General features: G+C 45.6%; 1 protein-coding gene and 4 non-coding genes across 5 annotated transcripts; all 5 read left to right on the top strand.

The window, feature by feature from the left end:
- The first annotated feature begins 5,932 nt into the window (after positions 1-5,932).
- LOC114603663 (small nucleolar RNA SNORA16B/SNORA16A family) lies at positions 5,933-6,073 on the top strand. The gene has a single exon (XR_003708135.1). It is a non-coding gene; the product is annotated as a small nucleolar RNA SNORA16B/SNORA16A family (small nucleolar RNA).
- A 1,168-nt stretch (positions 6,074-7,241) lies between these two features.
- Positions 7,242-7,374, top strand: LOC114603667 (small nucleolar RNA SNORA44). The gene has a single exon (XR_003708139.2). It is a non-coding gene; the product is annotated as a small nucleolar RNA SNORA44 (small nucleolar RNA).
- Positions 7,375-7,661: 287 nt separating this feature from the next.
- Positions 7,662-7,796, top strand: LOC114603669 (small nucleolar RNA SNORA61). Its single transcript, XR_003708141.1, has one exon. It is a non-coding gene; the product is annotated as a small nucleolar RNA SNORA61 (small nucleolar RNA).
- Positions 7,797-8,812: 1,016 nt separating this feature from the next.
- Positions 8,813-8,886, top strand: LOC114603675 (small nucleolar RNA SNORD99). Its single transcript, XR_003708147.1, has one exon. It is a non-coding gene; the product is annotated as a small nucleolar RNA SNORD99 (small nucleolar RNA).
- Positions 8,887-11,433: 2,547 nt separating this feature from the next.
- On the top strand, positions 11,434-17,245 carry RAB42 (RAB42, member RAS oncogene family). Its single transcript, XM_028741726.2, has 2 exons — positions 11,434-12,610; positions 15,852-17,245. The coding sequence occupies exons 1-2, from the start codon at positions 12,345-12,347 to the stop codon at positions 16,270-16,272; spliced, it is 687 nt and encodes a 228-aa protein (XP_028597559.2). The 5' UTR covers positions 11,434-12,344; the 3' UTR covers positions 16,273-17,245.
- Positions 17,246-20,189: the final 2,944 nt, after the last annotated feature.

The raw sequence follows: 20,189 nt of genomic DNA, 5'->3' as shown, positions 1-20,189 counted from the left end.
TGGAAGTGTCTGTACTGATGAGTGAGACTTGAATGTACAGTCATTGTTGGCCAGTTCTTGCACGTTATTACAGTACAGATTAGAGCAGTCTTTGCTATCCTGGTGCTCTCCAGAAATTGTTGGACCAGGAACTCCAGTCCTGCAACATCTGGAGGGCCACAGGTTCCCCATCCCCAGTGTAGACAGTATTGAGCTAGGTGGGCCAGTCGCCTGCAGTTTCCTCTGTTTCCTGTGATAAGATATTAGTAATGCCAAGGGCAAATACAAATATATGTATTGATTGGTAGTAGGTAACAGAACAGACAAAAAAGTTCCATGCTTCAGTGATATGGGACCCTGTGGCCCTCCAGATGTTGTTGGATTATTTGCTGGTGTTGATGGGAGTCCAATAACTTCCAGAAGGCCATAAGTTCAACACCCCTGCTTTAATTTATGGAATTCAGTGACCCAAGTTGTGGTGAGGGCCATAGCCTTAGGCCCCATCTGCACATACATGAGAGCCAATGTGGTGTAGTGCTTAAGAGCGGTAGACTCGTAATCTGGTGAACCGGGTTCGCATCTCCCCTCCTCCACATGCAGCTGCTGGGTGACCTTGGGCTAGTCACACTTCTTTGAAGTCTCTCAGCCCCACTCACCTCACAGAGTGTTTGTTGTTGGGGAGGAAGGGAAAGGAGAATGTTAGCCGCTTTGAGACTCCTTCGGATAGTGATAAAGCAGGATATCAAATCCAAACTCTTCTTCTTCTTCTACATTTAAACCACTTTAAACAAGCGCTGTCCCCACCCTAAAAAAGGTCCTTGGAACTGTAGTTTGTTAAGGGTGCAGAGAGTTGTTAGGAGACCCCTTTTTGCTCCACAGAACTACAATTGACAGAGTTCACTGGGAAGAGGGATTGGCTGTTAAACTACTTTGGAAATTGTAGCTCTGTGGCAGGGTCTCCTAACAACTCTTTGCGGATAGAGTCTGCTGACTAGGAACAGCTCTCCAGCACTTAGGTTTTAGGTTAGGCTGAAAATTAGTAAGTGGCTCAAGGGTCATGTGAGTTTGAGAGAATGCCTCTTCTGAAAAGAGCCCTTCTGGGACAGACATCTACACACAATTCCCCCACCCCTGAATTGTTTGCTCTATTGACAGCAAATTTGTGCTGATTCATTAATCAACAAAAGTTCCTGTGATTAATTGGTGTAAGATGGCAACCCTAAACTTGCACGCTCCTTACTGGAAATAAGGCCCATTAGGCACAATTGTAAGTCCTACTCTGAGTAGACCCACTGAAATGCATGGGCATGACTAACTTTGGTCCATTAACTTCAAGAGGGTCTGCTCTGAACTTAGGTGGGGACAACCAAGTGGTACTTGCTTCTTCTGCATAAACATGCTTAGGATTGTGCCCTAAGATGACTTCCATTGAGTGACATTTCGTGCTTTAAAAGTGGAGTAAATCTCACTACCGCTAACAGGTACCACTCAAGGGTTGGAGAAGGGCTGTGGCCCATTGTTGGAGCACGTGCTTTGCTTGGAGCAAGTTTCCAAGTTCAGACTTTGGCAACTCCACTTAAAATGGATCAGGTAGCACCTGAAAGTGGGAAAGGCTGAATCCCTGCAGGTTCTGTAAGAGCAGACGTGGGGAACCTTTGGCCTGCCTGATGTTGCTGAACTACGACTCCCACCAACACCAGCAAACATGGCCAATGGATAGGGATGATGGGAGTTGCAGTTCAGCAAGGTCTGGAGGGCCAAAGGTTTCCCACACCTGTGCTAAGAGAGTACTGGGTTTGACGGAACAGCCTTCATGTTCTAGCAGGCCATGTTTGAATTAGGCCATAAAGTGTTAAACAAAGGAAGCTGCCTTATACGGAGACAGACAAATGGTCCACCTAGCTCAGCACTGTTTACACTGACAGGCAGCAGCTCTTTGTATCAGGTGGAGTCACTGCCAGCCCTGTGTGGAGATGCTGGTGATTAAACCTGGGATCTTCTGCATGCATAACAGATATCCCAGTATCCTCTTCTAAAAACAGCCACAAAGAATGCTGGTAAGCCAAACCCGATGCAATTGTTCTGTGCAGGGCCTTGGGTTTCTGCCTCAATACACTGCTCTGCCATTTTGCTATGGCCCTTAAAGCACCAGTTTTGGCTGCAGAAGGTCCCAGCTTAAGTCTCTAACATTTCCAGGTAGGCTTGAGAGATACTCCTTGCCTGAAACCTTGGAGAGCTGCTGCGAGGTGGCACAGAGCAGGGACGGGGATCCTGGTGCCTTCCAGATGTTGTTGGACCCCAACTCCCATCTGCCCCTGCCAGCCGTAGCTAATGGTCAGAGCTGATGGGAGTTGTAGTCCCAACAAAAGCGGTCTTAGCGACCCCTAGTCTAGAGAAACCACTGACCTAGATGCGTGAATGGTTTGACTGGCTGTATAAAGCAGCTCTCTCTGTTCCTCTTCGTCCAGCAAATCTCGTGGGGGAAATGGAAAAAATATGCAAGAAAAATTGAATGCACCAAAGTGCTCAAGGCAGGGCTTTTGTTCGTGCTGATGTCTGCTACCACGCGGCAAGAGAACATTGGCCTGGTGCGTTTGTTGTGCCTGACTATTAATTTTTTTGTATCCACAGAGGCGGAAGACGAAAGAAGAACGGCCTTTAAAAAGGCAGCTGCTCAATAAAACTACATCTCCCAAGTGCCTTTGCGACGCCGCTTTTCAAAGGAGCCAATCGGAGACAGCCTTGGTGGGCCGGATCTATAAAAGGCCGTGCCGGAGGGGTGTTCTTTCTTTCTCCCACCCCCTTCCGTTAGCATGTGGTTCGATGGACGGAGGTTAGTAGTTTTCTTTTACCTAAAAAGGGGGGTGTGCTATGCAATCGGTCGCCATCCTCCTCCGTTTTGGGGGTGATTCCTATTTGGACTCTTGATAGCGCTACTGGAGGTTTTGTGCTGCCTATTTCGGAGTGGATTTTGAAAGCCAGCCCAGGGACACGATTGCCAGGCGTGGTTTTTGAGTAGCTGCAATATTGGCGGCTCCCTGCGGCCGCCACCCGCGTAAGAATTCCTGCGCCTGGTGCCTGGCGTGGGTTGGAGATCATGCGGGAAAGGGAGTCGCGTGTGTCTCTTGTCTGCTTTGTTGTAGCCTTAGGATCGGAAGCCCGAAAGGGCGCCGTTGTTAGGGGCACACCCCATCCAAGCTTAAAACGGTCCAGAGATGCATTATAAGCTCATCAACTATTTAAACTAGTATCATACTGGGTGAAATATGTACGTCACCTTGAGCTCCTTTGAGAAGAAGGTAGGAAACAAATGCAATAAATAAATAGAAATAATATACTACTTTAAGCCCCCCTCCCCCTCCCGGATTGGTTTAACAAGCAATCCAGAATTGCCTGGGAGGTGGGGAGTTGTATCTCTACAAGGGGAATAGGGTCTTTTAACAACTCTCAAGCGCCCTCAACAAACTACAGTTCCAGGATTCTTTGGGGGAAGCCGGGGCAGTTTAACGTGATCTATTGCTTCTTTAAATGTATAGTGCAGGTGGAGCCTAAAATCTGGCACTTACGGGGTGAGATTTCTGCATTGCGGGGGAAGGGGTTGTAGATGACCCTCGTGGACCCTACCAAATCTACAGTTTTATGATTCTTTTACTCTAGTCCACAAGCTTGTAGCTGTATTTATTTTGAATGTTCGTTGCAATACACACGGTGGAACTGGAGGTTCCAACGCCACGTACGTTGTTTGGAGCCTAGTGTAGTCTGCTCTTGAGATGATCGGAGGCCTTCCCTATTATGCACCTGCTCCTTTTGGCAGGAGATGCTGAAGATTGAACTAAGCAAATGGCAGTATCTGCATGGGGCAGCATGCATTCTACATGCATAGAGCAGATGCATGTAAGATCACAGATGCAATCCTTGGCATCTCGTGTGTGTCTGTATAAAGACTTCATTCTGAAACCCTGCAGAGCAGCTGTCTTATCTGTGTAATAAGCAGTGCTGAGCTAGAACTCTTAATCACTCTGCACCTTCAATGAGCTACAATTCTCAGGATTCTTCAAGGGAAGCCATGTTTAAGGTCATGATCCTGCTTTGAATGCATAGAGCAGATGAGGCCTTTGTTCCTTAAGGCTGCAGATCCTGGGTCTAAAGATTTGTATCTGGAAATTCTGATAGAGCAGCTTAAGATGTGCTGTGCTTCCATCCAAGCCCATCCAAGCATTTTGCCCTCTCCCCCCCCCCCCCCATTTTGCTTTTACTGTATTTTTATTTTGGCTCCTGTCGTTTTGAGTTGGGAAGCTGATCCATAAATGCAGTAGTCTTGTGGGCGGGGAGTGAGAGTCTATTTTTCACTGTCTCCCAATTTGCACTGCTTAAATTGTGTGTCAGGGTAACTATTCTGTAGCCACACAGCCATGCTGCCCAGCGTTGATGGGCAAGTGGGGGGGTTTGAACTTTTCAGTATTCCTGTTTTCTCCCCCAAGAATTGCTAGTCCCACACAGACACTTCTTTGCTGCCTACTGTGTGCAGTGCTGCCAGCTTCTTAACTGGTTCTCAGAAACTCCTGTTTAAGTTGCAGTTTTGCCATTGCATGGAAATGAACAATATTGCCAGCTCATTGCTGCAGACCACCTTGCTGCCGAGGCATAGTGACAGGGGAAAACCCAAGCTGTTGATGCTCTTTTACTTGATAGTAGCCTGTTTTTAGATTTGCCATGAGAGTGTCTTTAAACCTCTTTCGTTGTCCACCAGCATTTCGCTTTCCATTCCTAAGTTGGCAATAGAGTAGATGTTTTGGCCGGCGGTAATCAGGCACCCAAACAACATGGCCAGTCCAATGAAGTTGATGTTGAAGAACCATTGTTGGACTATGGCCTGGCTGACCAGGGTTCAAATCCCTATTTGGCCCTAAAGCTCACTGGCTGACTTTGGGCTGGAGTATTGGGTGCCCAAGGTGGTATTCCTGCAGTTTCTCCTTGTGACGTCATGCTGCTTGTTTTCTGTTTCAGACATGAATGCAGGGCACTGCAGAAAAGACCAGAAATGGTTTGCAGATTGGACTGGCCTTACTGTCTTGCTGCGCTGAAAATAAAACAGGTATCATCACAACACTGAGCCATGCCACAGGCTACTGTCTGGGGGAACTGGAGAAGTGCATGCTTGGCTGGCTTTGCCTTATCCCAGCTTTTCCACCCTGCTGCCTTCCAGATGTTAAATTACAGCTGCTATCTTACCTGATCTTGACCCACGTTGTAGGGAGCTGTTGGGAGTTCCAGTCCCAAAACAACTGGACGGCACCAGGTTGGGAGCACTGCTTCATTCAGGGATGTCCCTTGGAAAACTTGCATCGATAAAAAGTGCAGTGTATAAAACAATGCTGTTGACAAGATAACAGTAGCAATTTCCCCTTTTGTCTTTGCAGATGACCTGGCCAGCAGGCTGACTGTTCTGATGGCAAGTCTAAACAGGAGCATGCCTTCATTTCCAGTAGGCTAAGTTGGCCCCCACCGTTCGCTGTTCTGTCAATACAGGAAGCCCACAACTTATTGGAGAGTTCAAACACATTGGGTTCCATGGTGCGTAAGATTGCCAAAATCTTTTCGCCCCCCCCCCCTTTTTTTTTTTTTTTGCCAAGCACTTAAGCTAGTGGTGGCCAAACTTGGCCCTCCAGCTGTTTTGGGACTGCAATTCCCATCATCCCTAGCTAACAGGACCAGTGGTCAGAGATGATGGGAATTGTAGTCCCAAAACAGTTGGAGGGCCAAGTTTGGCCACCACTGGCTTGAGCTAAATGGCATGTAAGTTGCAGGCTTACTGTATTATATCTTGCTTGTGGGGCTTCTTGAGTTGGCTTGGTTGATGGCTGGAGCAGGGGAGGAGTTTGGTGCAATTTCACCAAACTTTTCCTCTGGAACCAGATGGATGAGGAGCCAACACTTTCCTTTCAACCCCCCCTCATGGCCCTATCGAAGCTGTGTCTGCCTCATGTGGCTGATGTAGTCAAAAAGGTGCCAAAAGTAACATTTTTTCCTTGACGGTCGCTGTTCAGTTTCTTCCCTTGTAACTGCCCAGCAACACTTTCAGGAAAATACATATTTGTCATGGTGCTCAAGGGGGGGGGGTGCACTGTGAAATTTGTTAGCTATGAATCCAAGAAGAGGGATTGCTTTTTAGATAATGTGACATGTGACAATCATTCTGCACCGAAGAGCCACGGTGATGATGTGATTAGAGCAGCCTTCCCCAAGCTGGTGCCCTCCAGATGGACTAGGAACATAAGAAGCTGCTTTATATGGAGTCAGGCCCCTGGTCCGCCTGGCTTAGTATTGTCTGTGTTGACCAGCATAGGCTGTGCCACTGATCTCTGCAAACTGAGAATTGAGATAACAGTTGCAGACCTAGAAAGAACATAATGGGTGTTTTTTACTTAAATTGCCCATGCCTTAATTTCAAACTAAAAAGATTGGTGCGTGAACAAAGCTAAAGCACACAAGTGTATATCTAACTCAATGAAGAACTATGCAAATATTTTCTGCTGCAGTGGGACACTAATTTCTTTCAGCCTTTTAAAAATGAAAATTAAGAATGGCATTGACCCTCCCAGAATTATTACTGTAATACAGTGGTACCTCAGGTTACATACGCTTCAGGTTACAGACTCCACTAAATCAGAAATAGTACTTCAGGTTAAGAACTTTGCTTCAGGGTGAGAACAGAAATTGTGCTCCAGCAGTGCGGCGGCAGCTAAAGTGGTGCTTCAGGTTAAGAACAGTTTCAGGTTAAGTACGGACCTCCGGAACGAATTAAGTACTTAACCTGAGGTGCCACTGTACTGATGATTTCCATAGCACTGTCAATGTGCATGGTGCTCTGCAAAGTACAAGCTTACAGTAAGACAGCCATTGTGGCTTTTAGATGTTCTGGTTTACAACATTTGTCAGCCCCAGACACCATAGCCATAACTGGGGGGCACTGGTTTGGCAAGGTGGCTGTATAAAGAAGAGTATGTTTATATAAGCAAAAGCATTGGGAATGCTTCTCCCATCTCATCTCTGCTCTCCATATCCCTTTTAAAGGAATGAGAAGATGGAACGGCCTTGGAAGTGTCTTCTCATGGAAGCCTGTGAACTTTGAAGCGCCCAGGTAATAAATAAATAAAAAAGCACTTGCTGGTCCAGTCTGTCTTGCCAGGGGTTTGAAGATTGTGTTGTGATTCTGTAGTATCCTTATCCATTCAACTTTGTTCTTCTGCTGAGTAAGTGGGCTGCATGTTAAACCAAGAGCTATGGCTTAGCAAATAGCCACAGGATCTCCAACAACATGCAAGAAGAATATGGAAGAGACTTTGGCTTCTCAGGCTTTGTTAGCTGCAGATGTCACTCGACTCTCCTACACAACTGTTTTCTGGGTGGCGTGAACATGCATCTTGTGTTTTTTTTAAATAAAATAACTACTTTAACCTTTTATATGTTCTTTATTCAAATATTGGGTGTCTCATTATTCAGCAGAGATCATCTGGAACCATTCAGTTCCTAAAAGGGATGTCCTTCTTGTGGTGTGACTCAGCCAGGTTAGCAGCCAATCCTTCAAGGTATTGTATACTTTTTGCTTCTGGTTGTTTGTTGATTTTTCTATATTTATAAAATGTAAAGAAGGCCTGAGGTGAATTATTGCAGCTGCCTGTAGCCTCCCTATCCCTTTCCCATCAGATCTGAATACCGATCTTATGGTCAAAAAGGAGGGAAATTAAAATTTAAGTTGGCCCTAGTATCTTTGCTGGGACAAATCCTGCACTGAACTGGGCTGGCTTAAAACAATTTGTTTTGGAGTCCTCAGAATCTTTCAACTGTGCTGGTCCCACAGAAGGAGACCCAGCAGCTGCCAGTTGTCTTTAATTTATTTCCTATTGTCCTACTTCAGTGGGTGGTGCACTTTATCTTCAGAGCACTCCTGTGCAGTAGGCTAGTCTGAGGGCTAGTGACCGGCCTGGACATCTGCTTCACGTTTTGAGCTTGAGAGCTTTGTTTAGACCAGGCATGTCCAACTCCCAAGAGACTGTGATCTACTCCTAGTATAAAAAAAACTGGCAGTGATATACCCAAGGTGGCAACTGCCCAGAGTTGTTGAGCTTTTTTTGGGGGGGGGGCAGAGTCATTGAACTTTTTTTGGGTGGAGCACAGAGTTGGGGGGGGGGAGTAGAGCAGCTGCTTTATTGTGATCGCTTTCTGTCATCCTGTGATCTACCTGGGCCATCGCAACAATCTACCCGTTGGACATCCCTGGTTTAGACAAGTGAGCAGTGCATGCCTTTCATAAATCATTTAATGCAAATGTATGTCGTCCTAGGACTCCAGGTTGGACTACAATTCCCATCATCATTGGCTGTGCTGGCTGGGGCTGATGGGAAGTGTAGTCCCACTTAAGAGTAAGCCCCCTTGAACCTAATGGGACTTGGTTCTGATCACACACCGTGATTCGGGATTGCACTGCAAGTTTTCCAGATATATGGCATGGGGTGATGGGAATGTTGTTGTTACTACTACTAGTGCCATTTTTATTATAGGACTGGAGATGCAGTGTGCTGAACTTCCATTCTCCTCCTGAAGAGCATTCCCATGTGGAACAGGCAGATGCAAAGGCGCCTCCAGCAATGTAAGATATAAAAAAACAGCCGATTCACAGGCCAGATTTAGAAGGCGATTGGGCCGGATCTGGCCCCCGGACCTTAGGTTGCCTACCCATGGTTTTAGGCAATGTGTGGTCGACAGCCACCTTGTAACAGCTTGGGAAGCAAGTGGTTGGTCACAAGTGTGGAGTGCAGCAGCAGCACCTCTGCCTGGTCTGTGATGACTCATTTTTCTAATGGTGACGGCTGGATGAATCCTGCGGATATGGGGCTGAGACCAAGCAGATAACATTGGCGGGGTTCTTTTCCAAAGGGCAAAGTCCTTTGGTCTGTTTACTTCCTAGCTGTTGCAAATGCCATACTGGGAGTGGCGCTCCCAATTCCTTCGTACCTGTTAAGTTTAGTTATTGGTTGGCTTTTTATTGTGGAGTGAAATTAACAGAGGCTTTCCTTGTAATACGGCAACAGTAGCAGAGATGGGATGCCATCCTCCTAGCTATCCAGTAGCCACCGTGAACCCATATGCAGCCTGGATTTGCAAACAATAATATTTTAATTATTATTGCCTAGTTTGTACTGTAGAACTGATGATGTGCTTGTTTCCACTTAGAACTTCCTAAGTGTTCTGTGATGTGGATTCTCATCTTTATAGAGGTGTAAATAATAGCAAACTTAAAAAAAAAAAGACTCCACAAATTAACAAACTTTCCCTTCTTTTAGGTCTTCGAAGAGCGCTGAAGAAGTAGTGTCGTAAGCAGAGAAGTTTCTTGAGATTCTCCGTAATTGAAGTGCTTGTTTTTCTGTAATTGTGGAATTAAAGGAATTGTGTTTCATACAATAAGAAGTGTTTGTTGTTGTTTTTTGCCACCTCCTTTGCAAAGTTTAAGCTGGTTTATTCCCAGTAACCATAGTTAAGGTTTACCATACTTCTGGCTGGGTTTGTGTGACATGGGAAGCTATGGTTAATCAAAAACACAAGCAAAAGTTTCTTGACTGTTAAAGCTCAAGGGGGAGGCTAGATGTAACTTTCTCATGGTGTGTGAGATTTGTGTAATGGGCCTTGTACTTTGGTTTTAACAAGGTCCTCATCTGCAGTATACACTTTGATACGGTCATGGCTCCCCCTAAGAATCCCAGGAGCTGTACTTTGTTAAACTCTCCCCTTGCAGAGCTTGCAATCCTTGGAGATCCCTGGGAAAGGAGGATTGACTTTGAAATCACTCTGGGAACTGCAGCTCTGTGTGGGGAATAGAGGCCCCCTGACAACACTAAGCACCCTTAAGAGTATATCACCTGTGGGACGAACAGCATCCTTACAGTGGAGATGCCCTACGTTCTTCCAAAGGTAGCTCAATCCTATCCAGCAATTGCACACAAAGCTGCGCTTTGGAACAGATGATACCCTACTTCTCAAATAAGACTTTTAAAAACCCCAGTTAACGGGCAGAGTAAAACGAGAGCGTTTTTCTCTACGCCTTCTGACCCTGAAGCGTCTCAACATGCGGAATTGGGGAACGAGGAGTTTTCTAATCTCCGTTGCTGAGTCTGCACATGCCTTGGAGTTAACAAATATGTTGATAGCTACGAGTTTCTTGGCACGCATAACTGACTTTTCTGGAAATCTGCCCTTTTTATAAAAAAAAAACCCCCCAAAGAAATGCAAGGACTGTGAGGCACTAAAATGGTAAATTTGTCCACTCTGATAGGGTTGATGCACCGTATCATAAATACTCAAAAGTTTAAAGTCAACATGGGGTGGGAATTGTGTGACAAATATCTTGACTGTTGGGTCACCTATCAGTGGCATGAAGGTCCTGGAGAAAAGCGTTGCAAGACTATGATTGGGGGTGTAGATACGCTACAGGGATCTGTTTGGGTTGGGTTTTGCCTTTTCCATGGAGAAATACAGAAGCTAGGGAACTAAAAAGTGAAAGGCAGCTATGGTGGGGGTGGAGGAATCCCACATTTCATTCACCTTTGGTCCTCCAGATGCTGCTGAACTATAGCTCCCATCATTCCTTGCCATGCTTCTCGGGCCTGATGGGAGTTAAAGAGTTCTACAACCTTTGGAGACCTGATGGTTCTCCATACCTGTCAGGAAGGCTAGGATAAAAACAAGCAAATATAAGGAGGCTTGCTGTATCAAGCCAATAGCCCACCTAAACCAACATCCTTTTCTCACAGAGGCCACTATTGAAATAGATTTTGAGAGGCAGGGCTTCCTCTCGCTGGAAAATTCTGCTGGTAAGATTCTTCCACTTGCAACATTACTGTTTCCTGAACACAATTGCAACCCCAACAATCACAATAGTTTTATTATGCATTAATGTTTGGTTAAGCTTACTGACAAATCTGGATAGAAAGGCAGGGGGGATATATGTAAGTGGAAATTGCTCTCAGCAGATGAAATCAACCAGAGGCCCCTGTAGTCATACCCTTCTGTAGTGGAAATGCAGAAGGCTAGTTGGTTTTATAAATTGCAGCTCTGTATAAGTGAATTCGGACGCGGGTGGCGCTGTGGGTAAAAGCCTCAGCGCCTAGGGCTTGCCGATCGAAAGGTTGGCGGTTCAAATCCCCGCGGCGGGGTGCGCTCCCGTTGCTCGGTCCCAGCGCCTGCCAACCTAGCAGTTCGAAAGCACCCCCGGGTGCAAGTAGATAAATAGGGACCGCTTAGAAGCGGGAAGGTAAACGGCTCGCCAGAGCAGCGATGTCACGCTGGCCACGTGACCCGGAAGTGTCTCCAGACAGCGCTGGCCCCCGGCCTCTTGAGTGAGATGAGCGCACAACCCTAGAGTCTGTCAAGACTGGCCCGTACGGGCAGGGGTACCTTTACCTTTATAAATGAATTACTGTTGCTGTTGATCTGAAATGTATAGTCTGACTCTCAAAATGATAACATGAGCTTGGAAACAGTTAATATCTGGCTCCTGCTTAAAGAACTTGCCATAAGCATTGCATAATAGTGAGAAAGGAAAATTCAATTCCCAGTGCAGAGAAGGTGATTCAATAAGGACTGGTGGCCGTGGGGAGGGGGATAACTAAGATCTACCCAACCATAATTCATTCCCAAACCTTTATAATATATCTTTGTGCTGCCTTGTTAATGCCCGTGCACCACCACTCAGGGTGGCTAACAACAATTTAAAATTGTAATGCAACAAATGCAATAATAAAAGTGCACAAAATACATACTAAAAAAAAACAATTGCAGAGCTAGAAACGGCCTTCACAGATAAATGCAGTTTTGTTCCGCCATTCTTAAAACAGGGATCTGATTCAGCAGTTTATATTGCAGAGGGCTGATATTCTTATGACTGGAGTTCCTTTTTCTCTTGAGAAGCAGGGAAATTGCTTTGATAGGCTATTCCATCGCCTACCCCCAACATATATACACATACGTACATTTTGCTCCTTGCATTTGACAGAGATTTGATACAGAAGCTTGCTTGTTTTTGTGGGAGAGAGGCAATGGTATCTAAGGGAATGTTGTGGGTGGGGCAGAAGGAGGTGTGGAAAGAGGGTCTTGTTCTCAAACCAGACAGATGTTGGCTTCTCTTTGTTCTGAGGGCAGTGGGTGGGAGATGGCTAATCCTATCAGGTTGGAGTCCTCCTAATCAAACTGGAGTTCTGCTGCAGTCAGGATTGTTGGGACAAGTTCCTTGGAGGTCCCAGTCTCTCTCTCCTGAGCACTGCCCTGGATGAAGGCTTCTGTTCCACTGCTCCTCTGAGCCTTCTTCCACCATGGAAGCGGCTCCTGAGATGGAATTAGCGCAATCACCTCCGGCCCGTAACCTAAACGGCAACTGGCACTACCAATTCCGCATCCTTCTGCTGGGCGACTCCATGGTGGGCAAAACGTCTCTGCTCAGATGCTACACGGAGGGGTGCTTCGTTCCATCCCCGTGCCCCACGGTGGGCGTGGAGTTCTACAGCAAGATGATGGAGCTGCCTCCAGGCATCAAGGTGAAGCTACAACTTTGGGACACGGCTGGCCAAGAGAGGTTCAGGTGAGGCGGGGAAGTCCTTGTAGAACCAAAGGATGAGTGGGGGAAGATGCACATGCTTCTTACCGGTCCAAAACCTTTCCCTTTTCTAAATCCCTTTCCCTACTGCTCTGGAAATAAGGTCTGGAAGCCAATCACATTAGCCTGTGCCGCATTACTGCTCAGTTAGCAACAATCCATTCTGGTGTATAGACCTTTCGTGTCCATATCATTCCTTGCTCCCTGCATTTAATTTCAGCCAGGTTGGCGATTTTGCTGGAATACCAGCCAGTGGTGCCATGAAGGAAGGACTTGGAGGCAGGTATTCAGGGTCCCATGAGCGTGGTGGGTCAGGGGATAGCACCGGGTTGGCTTACTGCATTTTGAAGTAACCTAAGTGTATCACCCTGTCTGTAAAGGATGGGTAGGAGGAGCTTTCAAGGCCACTATGTCCAGAGTCTAAAATGTCCTAGCTGCACCACATATTTCATCCCCACTTATTATTCCCCCTACTGGATTTCTAATTTTTTTATTAAAAAAAAATTAGTGTTATCCTTGGCAATTAAGTTGAGATTTTAAGAAATTAAATAGAAATGGAATAGGGAGGGGGAATAAGCATTTAGCACATTCCTGTCCCACCTTTCCTCCTATAGAGTTGCCATATGTCCTCTTTTGTTCCAGGACACACTCGCTTTTTCATAGGTACCGTATGTAAAATGAGAGTCGTCATAGCGATCCATAGTTAAAGGTAGAAGTTGGCAAATGTGTCCTCTTTTTTTTTTTTTTTGCTCTTCAAAATATCGCAGCCCTATCTTCACACTAACTCTGTAAGGCGCATTAGGCCTGGAGAAAAAGAATGACAACCCCGGAACGAGCTAGGGAACATATTAGTTCCAATCTGTCTGTAGATCTTAGGAACTGGTTGGCATCAGGAAACACCCTACACTACAGGAACAAGGAAGGGATTAACTGGGGACCTGCATCCCAGGGGGAGAAGGCAGGGGGCCTGGGCAGAACGTTCAGCTCAGGCTTCATTTATTCATCAATACCAGGGGAGGGAAACCTGTGAACTGCTAGATGTTGGGCTCCAATTCTCATCAGCCCCAGGCAGTAGCAAGGGTTGATGGGAGTTGCTGGCCAGCAACATCTGGAGAACCAAACTTTTCCCCACCCCCAAGTAAGCCTGGTGTTCCTAAGCAAGAAAGTAGTGGATAATTGAGCTCATGTGGTACTGAAAAAAGTTCCAGCAGCAAAGGCACAGCTCCTCAAAGCTGCACAAAGGAATCTTGATATAATTACTTAGAATGTGTACAGTGCTTTGCTGATGGTTAGTGAGTTGTCATCCCGTGACCATCGATTCAGGTGACACAGGGTTTTAGAGAGCAATCTGAGACAAGTTCTCCAAGGAGCTCACAGTGGTGTATGTGGTTCACCCCCTCCTCAGTTAATGCCTACAGCAATCCCTACAGGTAGGTTAGGATGAGAGGCAATGACCGCCCCCTGGTCATGCAGTGAGCTTCCTGCTCAAGTGGGGATTTGAACCCTGCTCTCCCGGGTCCTAGACAAACACACTAACCCAGAGCCTTCCAAATGTTTCATGTTGGTGACACACTTTTTAGACATGCATCATTTTGCGACACAGTTTTTACTAGCAAACCAAAGGTACCCCTTTCCAGCCCTGGGAGGAGCGCAGGGAGTGTTTGCACAACACACCAACACACTGCAGCCGACACACTAACATGTCACGACACACAGTTTGGAAAGCTCTGCACTAACCACTACGCCACACTGATCTCACCAGCTCGCTTTAAGCTGTCTCTGGGTTTGGTCAGAAACTAGATGTTTGTGCATATCTTTGAGAATCATGAGTATTGACGAATCATTTCTGGGCTGAATAATGAACTTTGCTTTCTGTACTCCCTCTAGCAATCTTGGTTAGATTTCTGTTGGCACTCTGCACAAAAGTTGCCTGTGTTTTTCACAGAATCGGTGAAAAAAACAGCTGAAGGGAGGGTAGTGCATAGCTGAGTGTTGTGCTTTTGGGTGGGGTGGGGGATACTTCAAGGTTGTCTGTTGTTAATGTTCTTTTGCAGAGTTGAGAAATTGATCCCATTCAGTGAATAGAAGCCTGAGGGCATTGATCTCAAGTAATCCCAGAGGCCATCATATCCCTTTGGAATGTCTGACCTTGCTTACTGATCCACTCAGTTATTGACACAACCTTACCAACTCCCTTTTTCTTGCTAATTTTGCTGCAAACAATGGCACTCTCCTATCAGCTCCTCTTCAGAGATAAGATTTGTATGTAGAATCTCTGCTTGTTTACGTGATTGTGGTTGTAAATCGTATAGGAGTCTCCTCACTTGGTTACCCTGCCCCTAGCCATGAGCTGGGCTGGGAGATAAAGGCATGGCAGGAAGGTAAGGAAGGAAAGGAGATGTTTAAGGAAATTTGAAATAAAATGTCAATATTTATCAATAAACAAATTGGGGAAAAGAAAGGAAGGAATAAGAGAGGAAATTGTTACAGTATGAAGAAGTGAATGTAAAAGGACCAGAGAGAAGGGATGGAAGAAAGTGGCAGGGTTTTTTTTCCTTTTTGAGCTGAGTGTGGAAGGAGAAAGGGAAATGAAATTATAAGAGATGGGTAAAAATATTTTGAGAAACATGTGGCAGTAGGAAGGAAAAAATATAAAAGAAAAAACCTTCTCCACTTCAAGCCTCTTTAATCAAATTCTGCCTAAAATAGAGAGGTTGAGTTGTTTCATATCACATGTCTGTGTTTAGCTTTAGGAAAGCTGAACCATGGTACTCTTTGCCGCAAGGAAAATGCTGTGGCTAAGAATTTAGCAATGTCCCAAAGGTGGTTTAGATATCATAGGAAAATTATGTGAGCATATGTTATTTATTTTACTCAATACATTTATATCAGGCCTTTTCTCCAAGTTGCTCAAGGCAGAATTCTTCCTCCCGCACTAAGACTACATTGTACTATAAAATTGACGTTGCTCAGCATCAATAAATTTCTGAAGACTTTGTGGATATGTTTTGCTAATGTAGTTTAGCAATATCTGTAAATGCAAATGGGAGTTCTGTGCTTACATCTCAGAAGATACTTTGTCACTATCATTGCTCCAGAACAAAGTCCTGGACATGGTTATGAAGAGTTGGCATTTGGTAACTAGACAAGTGACTTATAGAAAGTCTCCATGATAGATTGGAAGAAGGTTAAATTAATTATTTTAATTTGCTGCTTCTGTTCTTAGGTGCATCACCAGATCCTTCTACCGGAACGCAGTGGGTGTACTCTTGGTCTTCGATATGACCAACCGGAGGTCCTTTGAGAGCATCTTTGATTGGTACCATGAAGTGACCAGTGTTATGGAGAAGGTCGTCTTCCTCTTGGTTGGCCACAAAAGTGACCTTCAGTCAATGAACAGAGTCACAGTCGAAGAAGCAGAGGGACTGGCCATTTCTTTGGGCACACAATTTATTGAGACGTCTGCCAAGGACAACCTCAATATAGATTTGGCTTTTGCGACCATCACCAATGCTATCTATGACGCTCTGAGAAACAAGGAGATTGACCTGCAGGAAGGGTGGGATGGTGTGAAGGTGATCCATAAGAAGAGAACTAGCGGTCTTCAGAGAAGGAAGAAGGCCCCGCAAGAAAAATGCAATTGCTAACCAAAGTCAAGGAGTGAGATGTGGTTGGAAGGGGGCAGTGGGCGGGCTCTAAAGAGGAGAAATGAGTGGAACTCTTGCATAGCCAAGGTTCTGAGATGAAAGCTGCAGAGGACCTCAATGACTGGACCCTCAAAGTGACATTCACTCATCAGCATTCAAGACTGTTGCGGGACGCATACTGATGATGGGCAGGGCTGGAGTCATCAGTGAGCTGATAATGCTAAGGTTGCAAGTTCAATCCCTGTATGGGACAGCTGCATATTCCTGCATTGCAGGGGGTTAGACTAGATGATCCTCAGGGTCCCTTTCCAACTCTACAATTCTGTGATTCTAAGGCCAGAGCCCAAGTGATGAACCCCCTCCCCGCCTTCATTTTCCCCTCTTGCCACCTACTGGAAATGAGGCTGCATTTGGCCCTGTGGCCACTGGCCGCTCACCTCTGCTGTATGGAAACCAGAGATACCCAAACAGACGTGGGAGTCAAATATGGTTTGGATAGCACCAGAGCAGATAGGAGAGAATCTGGAAAACAGTTGTTTGCAGCTGAAAAGCTTGCTACACTGACCTTTCAATGCAAGTGGTCTTCTAAAATGCATCTGAATTGCTTTGAAATGTTCAGATTATGAGAGCATATTCTTCAGTTGTTCTGCAGAAAAGTTGCGCATAATTTGCTGTGTAAAGAGCTGGGAAATTGTAAGGGGAATATCTGTTAATAGTTGGGGTGGGAAAATGATAATGGGTGCAAGGATATTCAGAGTTCAGTCATTTAGATAGAGTCAACATTCCACTATATTTGAGAACACGAAAAAGAAAGAAAGAAAGAAAGAAAGAAAGAAAGAAAGAAAGAAAGAAAGAAAGAAAGGTTTTCATCTTGAGTAGATGACTTGGGGGTGCTGGGAATGCTAGAGGCCCATTTTAATGTGAAACAAGGGTGCTGATTTCAAAACAAAAAAATAAAGTCATACTACTGGTTTATGTTTAGTTTCTCTATATGCCATTTTTCTATACTAAGTTTAATGTAAACTAAAGCTATCATTTAATTCTTAAAATACTGTAATACAACTCATAGGGTTGTATCCGATACTGGCCCTGCTCAAAGTAGAAATTTATTGAAATTAATGTTCCTGTTAGGCTTAGGCTCATAATGAGACATACGCACCCTACTGAGGTGCATATTCAAGGGATTATTTAGGCAAAAGATCTGAAAACCATGGTAAAAAGAGTGACATATTAATGGTTGAAGTCTCATGAGACTTAAAAGGTAAAGGTAATGGACCCCTGACCGTTAGGTCCAGTCGTGGCTGACTCTGGGGTTGTGGCGCTCATCTCACTTTATTGACTGAGGGAGCCGGCGTACAGCTTCCGGGTCATGTGGCCAGCATGACTAAGCCGCTTCTGGCGAACCTGAGCAGCGCACGGAAACTTTCCCAGTGGAGTGGTACCTATTTATCTACTTGCACTTTGATGTGCTTTCGAACTGCTAGGTTGGCAGGAGCTGGGACCAAACAACTGGAGCTCACCTCGTCACAGGGATTCGAACCGCCAACCTCATGAGACATATAGGATAAACTCATATTTTAGTTTTATTTATTTATTTTATGAATCACATCACCAGGAACCAAGGCAGCTATAGTGCCATCTGCTGGGGGAATCCTTCCACACCTCATAGATTCATGAGGCAATTCAAACAAGCATATTCACCCCCTAACTTGTGTCCTCACCCCACTCAGGACAACGAGTGTTTAGATTTCTGTGAACAGCAGGTGGCAGAGGATGATGATGATGATGATGATGATAACAATAACAATAATATACTTATACCCCACCCATCTGACTGGGTTTCCCCAGCCACTCCTGAGACATTGCATACAAAGTAAGATCTGTTCAAAGCTTGTACGAGTCATTGCGGAGTTTTTCCTTCTTGCTCTTAAGTTGATTTCCCCATCAGCAGGAGTGCCAAATTTGAAGCATCTGTTCCCTCAGCTTCTACCCAGAGAGGGTTCTGTCTGTCCATCTTGCAGCAATGATCGGTTGTGCACTTAGTTCTTTAGAAGCTGCAGGAGGAAGTTCCAGTTCAAAGATAAGAAGAGCAGCAAGGGCATGGAATTGGGTCAAATTTGTCATGAGGCAATTCTTATTTATTTAAACGGCAAGCTTCTTAGCGGCTTCTTGCTGTTGCCCTTGTAAAACACCTCTGAATATAAATATAGCAAAGTCATCCTTGATGGGAAAACCCTTTCTGAATCCTCGTGAATTCATGAGGCAATTCTTATTTATTTATCAAACAGGTTCTTCTACTGTTGCCATTTGAAAAACTCTGCTCTGCCCCCCTCGGGGCTTTGGAGACAGGAGACATGAGACAAAGAGGTGACTCCTGAAACAGAAACATTCTGCTCCTTCTCTTCCAGTAGCTTCAAAAGAGAGAGAGATTTGGAACATATTCGACTGTGGTCTCTGCCCCAACAGTTCACTGCCCCTGCTTGTTTCTGAGGGAAAAGGTGTCTAAAGAGAGAGGCAGTGTGGAGTAGGGGTTAGAGTGCTGACCTAGGAGCTGGGAGACTAGAGTTCAAATCCCTGCTGAGCCATGAAGCCCACTGAGTGTATTTGGGCCTGTCACTGTCTCTCAGCCTAACCTACCTCACAGGGTTGTTGTGAGGATAAAATGGAGAGCATACCATTTTAGGGACGCGGGTGGCGCTGTGGGTTAAACCACAGAGCCTAGGACTTGCCGATCAGAAGGTCAGCGGTTTGAATCCCCGCGACGGGGTGAGCTCCCGTTGCTCGGTCCCTGCTCCTGCCAACCTAGCAGTTCAAAAGCACGTCAAAGTGCAAGTAGATAAATAGGTACCGCTCCAGCGGGAAGGTAAAACGGCATTTCCGTGCACTGCTCTGGTTCGCCAGAAGTGGCTTAGTCATGCTGGCCACATGACCTGGAAGCTGTACGCTGGCTCCCTTGGCCAATAAAGCGAGATGAGCGCCACAACCCCAGAGTCGGTCACGACTGGACCTAATGGTCAGGGGTCCCTTTACCTTTATACCATCTTGAGCTCTTTGGGGAAAAGGTAAATGTAATAATAGACATAATAACTAAAGTTTTCCACAGAATAAGTTGTGGAACTCCTTTAATTCCTGCTCAGACAGCTCTCAGCCCTTTTTGTTTTTGATGGGGATGGTGTCTGATACTGTATAGTTAACCTCCTGACTGACAAGGTTTTGCGGGGAATCTCCTTACAATACCCTTGACTTCATTCTAACACTTTTGGACATATGAGTCAGACTCCCCACAGTTTCTGCCTAGTCTGCAGCGTTTACATACTGGCCAGCGCAAAATGTTTGATAGCCCCGCTCCTTTATCTTAATGCTTGAGGCTTCAGGGCGGGATGACAAGGAGGAAGGAGATTCATGTCACCTGTGCTTTAAATTAATTCCTGGGTGGTTACTTCTGTTTCCAAATCCCTGATCTGCACTGACTTAATCCAGCAATGAGGGCAGGGAGAAAGCTTCCACACAACCAGGGCAGTTTGGATAAAATATACCCCCCCCCCACTTCACTCCACTTGCTATTTTGCACCTCAGCGACAGAATTTGTGCTGCACCAAAATGGTCACCATACTAGGCTGAACCTTTCCTGTTGTAGAACTTCTACAGGAGAGTCAGCCTGATGACAGCCCAAAAGAAGAAACACCCATGCCAGGAATGTCTCCCTTGACACATCTCCCCTGGAAACCAGAGCTGTCTTTTCCTACTTTGCTGGAGAACTGGCCTCACAGAAAGAAACCTTGGAATATGCAGTACCTCTAAGGGCCAGAGCTGATGGGAAAGAGGGAGGGTAAGAAATCTCCTGTAGATGGTGGCTAGTTAAAGCCCACTCTCTATGTGCAGAGATGGTCTTCCTGCCCTTACCTGGGATGTGCTTC

The sequence above is a fragment of the Podarcis muralis genome, chromosome 7 (assembly GCF_964188315.1).
Source record: "Podarcis muralis chromosome 7, rPodMur119.hap1.1, whole genome shotgun sequence".
NCBI lineage: Eukaryota > Metazoa > Chordata > Lepidosauria > Squamata > Lacertidae > Podarcis > Podarcis muralis.
Note: the sequence above shows the minus strand (reverse complement) of the source record. Positions and strands in the feature narration are given on the sequence as shown.

What these genes read in the sequence shown, in the direction of transcription:
- RAB42 (XM_028741726.2), top strand. Translation starts at nt 12,345, where the DNA reads ATGGAAGCGGCTCCTGAGATGGAATTAGCGCAATCACCTCCGGCCCGT. An exon ending in GCTGGCCAAGAGAGGTTCAG is followed by an intron (nt 12,611 to 15,851) that starts GTGAGGCGGGGA and finishes TTCTGTTCTTAG; the next exon opens with GTGCATCACCAGATCCTTCT.